This window comes from Eriocheir sinensis, chromosome 42 (genome assembly GCF_024679095.1).
Source record: "Eriocheir sinensis breed Jianghai 21 chromosome 42, ASM2467909v1, whole genome shotgun sequence".
In the NCBI taxonomy this organism is placed as follows: Eukaryota; Metazoa; Arthropoda; class Malacostraca; order Decapoda; family Varunidae; genus Eriocheir; species Eriocheir sinensis.
Genome location: NC_066550.1, coordinates 6713191 through 6722829, shown reverse-complemented (window position 1 = coordinate 6722829; position 9639 = coordinate 6713191). Strand labels below are relative to the sequence as shown.

Below are 9639 nucleotides of genomic sequence, written 5' to 3'. Positions count from 1 at the left end.
ATGGTAAGGAAATTAATTGTGACCTTGATACGCCCTAGACTAGAATATGCATCAGTGGCTTGGTCGCCATCACTTAAGAAACACATTAGAAAACTGGAGAGGATACAGAGAGCAGCAACAAAAATTGCACCAAGTCTGAGCGAACTGCCTTATGAAGAAAGATTGCTGAGGCTGAACCTCCCTACATTGGAAAGTAGAAGAGAAAGAGATTTAATAGCGGTGTATAGGGTGATGAATGGTCTGGAGAAATTGGATACAGAAGAGAGAAACTTAAGAGGAAATGGAAAACTGTTGAGAAAAGGAATTTGTAGAAGAGACATCAAGAAGAACAGCTTCCCACAGAGATGCAAGATGGCGCCACTATAAACACTCGCCTGCGCCAGAACGGGCTGGGCCGACCATCAGGCCCCACCTGGAAGAAGCCTTGGGGCGACCATCAGGCCCCACCGGGAAGATGCCTACCAGTGCAATCAGCAACAACGTAAAAAAAAAAAAAAAAAAAAAAAAAAAAGATGTGTGGGGATCTGGAATGGGCTGGAGAGGGAAGTGATACAGGCTAAGTCAATAAGCGCATTTAAGGCCAAATTAGACGGAAGTAGTTGAAAAGACGGGACAGCACGAGCATACCTCTGTTCCTGTAAATCACAACTAGGTAAATACACACTCACACACACACACATAATCAAAATACCGTTGGAATCAATAATATTCATTTCAATACGTACATTTCAGAAGTTATCACAAGTATACATGCTTCAGGGAACTCTTTAGAAAATATCACATCCACTCGATCTTTCCTGCCTCTAACTGTATAGTGTATCTTTTCTTCTCTCTCTCTCCCACAAGCTATCATGACCACAGCTAAGTCAATAAATAAAAATCTTCATTGATATAGTTTAACTGCTTCTAAATCTGCCATAAACACATACACTATAGATTTACATATAAGGTACACACACACACACACACACACACACACACACACACACACACACACACACACACACTTTCTTTCATTAGTCTGTGTGTATATATTGGTATTCTTTTTAGTAACTTTTAATTAGAAGTAATGAAGTACAGCTCTATTGCACATCGGAGGCGCCTGCTAGAGATCACGTGTAGTAGTAGTAGTAGTAGTAGTAGTAGTAGTAGTAGTAGTAGTAGTAGTAGTAGTAGTAGTAGTAGTAGTAGTAGTAGTAGTAGTGTTGTGAAGTAATACCCCATGCAACCACACACACTCTCTCTCTCTCTCTCTCTCTCTCTCTCTCTCTCTCTCTCTCTCTCTCTCTCTCTCTCTCTCTCTCTCTCTCTCACACACACACACACACACACACACACACACACACACACACACACAACTGGCTTTACATGGCAGTCTTAACACTACACACACACACCTGTCTTGTCACTCTCAGGGCACGACAGGTGTGGACTAAGTCAATATTCTGAGCAGGTGTGCATCTCTTGGGCAACAACACACACACACACACACACACACACACACACACACACACACACACACACACACACACACACACACAAGCAGACATATTTTTTTTCCTCCTTTCCTCCCAACTTTTTTTTTTTTAATTCCCTCAGTTTTCCTTAATTTCTTCTTCTCTATTTCCTTTCCTTGCCTTCCTTTTCCTTCCTTCTATCCTTTCCTCCTTTTTTTCCTCTCTTCCTCCTTCATTTTTTCTTCTTTCTCTTCTCTATTTCCTTTCCTCCTGTATTTTCTTATTTGATTCCTTCAGTTTTTCCTTCTTCTCTTCTTCCTCTTCTCTGTTTCCTTTCCTCCTGTTTTCCTCTTTCATTCCTTCAATTTTCCCTCTTTCTCTTCTTTCTCTTTATTTCCCTTCTTTGCCATTCCTTCCTTCTTTCCTACTGTTTCTTCCTTTCTCTTATCCTTCCTTCCTTCCTTCCTTCTTTCCTCATACTATTCCTTCCTTCCTTCCTTCCTTTCTTCCTTCCTTCCTTCCTTCCTTCACCACACTACACTAACAAGGACACACAGGCACATAATTATATCATCAGTCATTCCCTTATACATAGTTCAGGACACATACGCTTTCTTTCTCTACAAACCACTTTAGGACACAAACACATAAACTTTTCTCCCTCTTCCTCGCAAACACATCACCCTTTTACGGACACACACACACACACACACACACACACACACATATATATAGTATTCACCGGGATATCGTCTAGTCTATTTTTGATGTGGTTTTTTTTTTTTATATGTCTGTCAACACACATATGCACTTCTTTTTCCAGGCGTAATTTTCTAGATGGCCGAGAAAGTCATTTGTGGGATAACTCAAAGCTTCACGTCTACCATAGTTATGCACGAAAAAATGTACGTGTGTAGTCCTTTCAACTGCACTTGTTTCTGTTTTCTTTCTGTTCCATGATTGACTAAACTAAAACAAATGGCAAGAGATGACACTCAGTTGTATTTCTTTCTTTCTCTTCTCTAATGACTCAAGAGAAGATACGAACTTAAGCAAAAACTTAATTCATCTTTTCCTTTTATTTTTCTTCTTTTCTCCCATTGTCAACTATGCGCCATTTTCAGGAAAGGGAGTTCAACGTAAACTTAACAAAAACTGAATTCGTCTTTTCCCTTCTTGTTTCTTTTTTTCTTCCTTCTTATGCAAACTTAAACAAAAACCTAATTAATTCGGTCTTTTCCTTCCTTCGTTTCCTTCTTTTCTTCCTTCCACTGTGAGCCATTTTCAAGAGGGCAACTTTTCATATGACAACACAGATGAGTCACCCATGATAATTCCCTTTTAAGGCATCCAATGCTCTTTAAGACACACCACAATGCCCCAGGTTTAGAACTTGACAGGGCAGCACCAAAGGACTTACTCGGCAATTTTCAATCAAATAGTCTATGGGGATGAAAGATTTATCCCTCGTTCTCTCATTCAAAGGGTATAAAAATTCTGTTCTTAGTTCACCAAGGGTATATATCGTCCCCTAAAATTTTGTCTCGTTCACCGGGTATAAAAATTTTGTCTGTTCGGAGAGAGAAATTTCGTCGCTAATTCACAGGGAGTTCAAAATTCTGTCCTCAGCCAACCAAGGATAGAATGTTTTGATAATAGTTCATGGGGATCAAATTTCAACCCTACATCCTTAGTCACACACTTCATACACTTCAGCATACCATCACACACACACACACACACACACACATATATAGCAGTTCCAGTGTACACGATATAAAAGTTAAAATAAGACACTTCAATGCGACACACTTTGGCTCATTGCATACTCCACTCAGGCTCATTATTTTTATCTTTCTACGACTTATATAAATGTGGTAGCCTGACACACTACTTCTTGCAACACTCTAGAGCATATAAATAGGTCTTGATACGCTAAACTGCCTCTTATAAATCACTACAGTCCACACATTTACTATTACTGAAACTCAATATTGTGTTTCTATGACGTGCGTGGATGTGGTCAGATGTTTCAGTACTTCCGATAAGGTTCCACAGCACATAGATGGGTCCTTTTCATGATAAGTTGTGCTATTATAAAACAATGTAATGTCCGTTTGATGCAGTCTGTCTCATCATAACTTGGAACATCATCTAATATTCCCACAACAGATAAATCCGTTCTTCGTGTGGTAATTCGTGCCACGTCAAAACACTGCAACGTCCCAATGATGTCGTCTGCCTCATCATCTGCTGGAACATCCTCTCCCAACACACCAAAACATCCAAGTCTGTATCACAATGTTTCCGAGATGTGCCACAGAATGTTCCGTCAACACACACACACACACACACACACACAGACACACACATAATTTTAGCAGCAGTAGTGGCAAGATCCATGAATGCCATATGAGTGAATGAAGAGAGGAAGGACTTGGATAATATTACATTGCTACAACATCCCTGGGTGACGTTTCGGACCCCAAGAAACACACACATACACATGCACAAACTCACACCACATTCTCCCGCCGCAGCCCATTCAGCGTAAACTTGGACGCGATCCCCGGGGGCGGCTTAGGGTGACGGAAGAACCCCGAAAACCAGGCCTTTAGGGAATTAGACTTAGCCTCGGGACTGCTTGGGATAGGGCTGCCGTCACCTCTCGTTCCCCTCTCCTCCTCCTCCCATGTCTCCTCCCCTTCCTCCCCGCACAACATGGGTTCCCGCTCCCCGTTCCCCTGCGTCGGGACAGAGGCGCCACCCGTACGCGCAGACGGGCAGAAATTAACACCTCTTTTATCCTCCATGGGAAGTGTCGGCTCGGAGGATGAGGGGGAAGTGGCGGCGGTGATGGTCTGAAGCGCCGGGACCTCTAGCCTCAGCCCGGACTGGTTCAGGCCGTCGAGACTGATGCTCTGGGGGATGGAATCGGGTGTGGACTCTCTCTCGGGCGTGTTGGTGGTGGGTGGACAGAGCAGGCTGCCCCTCGGTGTGTTGTCGATGCTGGACGTGCGGAAGTTGCTGCTGAGGCGGCGGCGGCGGAAGATTTCTGACCGGGGGGAGTCACGCATGGGGGTGTCTTCCAGCACCCCACCCGGCACCCCGTTCTGGTCCCCGGCGTCTTCCATGCTCCTGTGGGGGTGAGGGGTTAGGGGTGAGGTGATGATTCCACTACTACTAACACTACTAATACTACTACTACTACTTTTTTTAAATATTCATGAAAACTGCAGTGTATGTGATATTAAAAAAAAAAAAAGAAAGAAGTATAGTTGTGTGAGAAAATAATATGTAATCGATGTTGTGTTAAGTAAAAGAAAAAATAGATATTCTTATTCTAATCTATTCTCATCTTTTTATCTACTACTACTACTACTACTACTACTACTACTGCTACAACTTCTACATCCATGACTACTACTACTACTGCTATACTACTTCTCATAGCTGGGCGTTATCACGATAAGTTATCGCGATACCTTATCGCTGATAACAAAATCGGGTTATCGGCCATCTGCTACTTATTTAAATATATATCGGTATCTTCGTTACTTTTGTAACCAAACTAGCGATACTCGCTGCTTTTCCCCGCCTTTCAGAAAAAAAAAAAAAACGTTGTCTCCTCCCTACTGTGCATGCGTGGCCCGGTGTTGTATGAAAAAACTTCGGGATATGAAATATCTTCGGTGAAGAGATTTCATGCTTAGATCATCAACATTAAAACAATAGGTTATTTTTTTATGTTAGACTCAAAAATCAATATATCAAAGAGAAAAATCATTTACCTTTGCCCAAAAACTGATTATTCACTGCCTCGAATTTCATATTCCATATTCGTTTGTGAGCATGCCATGGTATTGAAGGCACCCGGTGTTGTGTTATTTGGTGTCCTATCATCAAAAGCTGATGCTTTTGTTTACAAACACTGGTCTCTCGTGACTTGCGCATGTTCATACCAGTAAGCATAGCCCTAGACAGTCTCACCAAGCTTTTTATCACATTAAGGGTATTTGCTGGAAGGCTGAATCAGACATATAGTACCACCATCCTCGCTGTTTCTAGAGCGACACTCTGTACATATAAATACAACTCGCATAGAGTGTCGTTCTAGAAACAGCGGGGATGGTGGTAGCGGTACTGTATGTCTGATTCAGCCTTCCAGCAACTCTTAATTACGGTGGAAAAGCTTTGTGAGACTGTACAGGTCTACGTTTGCTGGTCTGAGCATGCACAGTTCACGAGAGACCAGTGTTTGTAAACAAAAGCACCAGCTTTTGACGGTGGGGACGCCAAATAACACAACACCGGTTCAGGCGTTTCTAGTATTACCGTCCATAGGTACGTGTCAATGTGTGGTTTTCAGGTTTTGTAAGTTTTCTAAAATACAGATAATGAAAATTTGAATTCATCTATGTTTTTTATTTGAAATATCAATATAGTATCGTTTTCGCCTATCGGACTTATCGCTAGCTAGTATCGGAATTGTGGATTTATATCGGGTATCAGTTATCGGTTATCACCTATATTTGTGTCTCCAGTTAACGAATATCAGTTATCACCAATAAGGTTTTCCATTATCAGTTATCGCGTATGGGGAATAAGGTTTTCTGTTATCGTGCCCAGCTATGCTACTTCTACAACTATGATTACTACTACTACTACAACCATGACTACTACTACTACTATTGCTACTACTTCTACAACCATGACTACTATTGCTGCTACTACTACTTTTTTTTTTTTATTACAACAAAGGAGGCAGCTCAGGGGAAAAAAAAAAAAAAAAAAAAAAGCCTGCTACTCGTTGCTCCCAAAAAAGAATTAAAAGAAGTGGCCGAAAGAAAGATCAATTTCGGGAGGAGAGGTGTCCTGATACCCTCCTCTTGAAAGAGTTCAAGTTGTAGGCAGGAGGAAATACAGATGAAGGAAGATTGTTCCAGAGTTTACCAGCGTGAGGGATGAAAGAGTGAAGATTCTGGTTAACTCTTGCATAAGTGGTTTGAGTAGAAAGTCGTGTGCAGCGGGGCCGCGGGAGGGGGGGAGGCATGCAGTTAGCAAGTTCAGAAGAGCAGTCAGCGTGGAAATATCGATAGACGATAGAAAGAGAGGCAACATCGTGGCGGAATTTAAGAGGTAGAAGGCTATCAGTAGGAGGAGGAGAGCTGATGAGACGAAGAGCCTTAGACTCCACTCTGTCCAGAAGAGCTGTGTGAGTGGAGCCCCCCCACACGTGAGATGCATACTCCATACGAGGGCGGACAAGGCCCCTGTATATGGATAGCAACTGCGCGGGGGAGAAGAACTGGCGGAGACGATACAGAACGCCCAACCTCGAGGAAGGTGATTTAGCAAGAGAGGAGATATGAAGTTTCCAGTTGAGATTTTGAGTTAAGGATAGACCGAAGATGTTTAGTGTTGAAGACGGTGACAGCTGAGTGTTGTCGAAGAATAAGGGATAGGTGTTTGGAAGATTGTGTCGAGTTGATAGGTGGAGAAATTGAGTTTTTGAGGCATTGAAGGACACAAGGTTCCTTCTGCCCCAATTGGAAATGATAGCAAGGTCTGAGGTTAAGCGTTCTGCAGCCTCCAGCCTGGAGTCGTGTACTTCCTGTTGTGATGGTCTTCTATTGAAAGAAGTTGAATAATGCAGAGTGGAGTCGTTGGCGTATGAGTGGACAGGACAGTTTGTTATGGAAATAAGATCATTGATGAATAACAGGAAGAGAGTGGGTGATAGGACAGAGCCCTGTGGAACGCCACTGTTGATAGGTTTAGGGGAAGAACAGTGACCGTCTACCACAGCAGAGATAGAACGGCCGGAAAGGAAACTGGAGATAGAGGAACAGAGAGAGGGATAGAATCCGAAAGAGGGCAGTTTAGAAAGCAAAGACTGGTGCCAGACTCTATCGAAGGCTTTCGATATGTCTAGCGCAACAGAGAAAGTTTCACCGAAACGGCTAAGAGAGGATGACCAAGAGTCAGTTAAGAGAGCAAGAAGATCGCCAGTAGAACGCCCCTTGCGGAATCCATACTGGCGATCAGATAGAAGGTTAGAAGTGAAAAGGTGCTTTTGAATCTTCCGGTTAAGGATTAATTCAAAAGCTTTAGATAGACAGGAAAGTAAAGCTATAGGGCGGTAGTTTGAGGGATTAGAACGGTCACCCTCCTTAGGCACAGGCTGTACAAAGGCATACTTCCAGCAGGAAGGAAAGATAGATGTTGATAGGCAGAGACGAAAGAGTTTGACCAGGCAGGGTGTCAGCACAGAAACACAGTCTTTAAGGACAATAGGAGGCACTCCATCAGGTCCATAAGCCTTCTGAGAGTTGAGGCCAGAGAGGGCATAGAAAACATCATTTTGAAGAATCTTAATAACAGGCATAAAGGAGTCAGAGGGGGGATGAGTAGGAGGAATATGCCCAGAATCGTCCAAGGTGGAGTTCTTACAGAAAGTTTGAGCGAAGAGTTCAGCCTTAGAGACAGATGAGATGGCAGTGCTGCTGTCAGGGTTAAAGAGAGGAGGGAAAGAGAAAGAAGTGAAATTGGAGGAGATATTTTTGGCTGGATGCCAGAAGTCACGGGAAGAATTAGAAAAAAGCAAGGTGTTGACATTTTCTATTAATAAAAGAAGTTTTAGTAAGTCGGAGAATAGATTTGGCACGATTCTGGGCTGAAATGTAAAGGTCAAAGTTAGCGGGAGTTCGAAGGCTCTGGAACCTTTTGTGAGCTGCCTCTCTATCTTTAATAGCACGAGAACAAGCGTGATTAAACCAAGGGTTTTTAGCATGAGGAGTAGAGAAAGTACGTGGAATGTATGCCTCCATTCCAGAGACAATCACCTCTGTGATGCGCAGAGCACACACAGAGGGGTCTCTCTCCTGGAAGCAGTAATCATTCCACGGGAAATTGGAAAAGTACATCCTCAGGTCGTCCCACCGAGCTGAAGCAAAATGCCAGAAGCATCGCCTCTTTGGTGGGTCCAAAGGATGTACAGGAGCGATAGGACAGGATACAGAAATAAGGTTATGATCAGAGGAGCTCAACGGAGAGAACAGTTTGACAGAGTAAGCAGAAGGATTGGAGGTAAGGAAGAGGTCTAGAATGTTGGGCCTGTCTCCAAGACGGTCGGGAATACGAGTAGGGTGCTGAACCAACTGCTCTAGGTCGTTGAGGAGAGCAAAGTTGTAGGCTTGTTCACCAGGCTGGTCAGTGAAGGAGGATGAAAGCCAAAGCTGGTGGTGAACATTGAAATCTCCCAAGATGGAGATTTCAGCAAAGGGAGAGTGAGTCAAGATGTGCTCCACTTTAGAGTTCAAATAGTTAAAGAATTTTACATAGTTAGTAGAGTTAGGTGAGAGATAAACAGCACATATGTATTTAGTAATAGAATGACAATGAAGTCTTAGCCAGATGGTGGAAAATTCAGAAGAGTCAAGGTCGTGGGCACGAGAGCAAGTGATGTCATTGCGCACGTAGGCGCAACATCCAGCTTTGGATTGAAATTTAGGATAGATAGGATACTACTACTATTACTACTACTACTGCTACTACTACTACTACTACTACTACTACTACTACTACTACTACTACTGTGTTACCTGGGGACGCTGGAGGTGCGGTTCCCAAGGGAGCTGAGTCTTGGGCTTCTCTTCCTCAGCTCACCGCCCTCAGTGTGGCCCACCTGCAGCAGCGGCGGCACAGACTCACTCACCTGTGCAAGGGGGGACAGGTGTACAGGACTTTTTTATGCAAGGAAGGAAGGACTTTTTTTTGCAAGGAAGGACTTTTTTATGTAAGGAAGGAAGGACTTTTTTATGCAAGGAAGGAAGGACTTTTTTATGTAAGGAAGGAAGGACTTTTTTATGCAAGGAAGGAAGGACTTTTTTTTGCAAGGAAGGACTTTTTTATGTAAGGAAGGAAGGACTTTTTTTTGCAAGGAAGGACTTTTTTATGTAAGGAAGGAAGGACTTTTTTATGCAAGGAAGGAAGGACTTTTTTATGTAAGGAAGGAAGGACTTTTTTTTGCAAGGAAGGACTTTTTTATGTAAGGAAGGAAGGACTTTTTTATGTAAGGAAGGAAGGACTTTTTTTTGCAAGGAAGGACTTTTTTATGTAAGGAAGGAAGGACTTTTTTATGTAAGGAAGGAAGGACTTTTTTTTGCAAGGAAGGACTTTT

The 9639-nt window shown here is 42.8% G+C and overlaps 1 protein-coding gene across 7 annotated transcripts in view; it reads right to left on the bottom strand.

Annotated features, from left to right (window-relative positions):
* Positions 1 to 693: 693 nt before the first annotated feature.
* The window catches only part of LOC127009875 (receptor-type guanylate cyclase Gyc76C-like), a 183113-nt gene continuing 174167 nt past the window's right edge, over positions 694 to 9639 (bottom strand). For all 7 annotated transcript variants that reach the window (XM_050883356.1, XM_050883352.1, XM_050883357.1 and 4 more), the window contains 2 exons: positions 9062 to 9174; positions 694 to 4595 (listed from right to left, as the gene is read on the bottom strand). In XM_050883356.1, coding sequence (XP_050739313.1) covers positions 3974 to 4595; positions 9062 to 9174 — 735 coding nt within the window. In that variant the 3' untranslated portion in view covers positions 694 to 3973. The remainder of the gene's footprint in view (positions 4596 to 9061; positions 9175 to 9639) is intronic.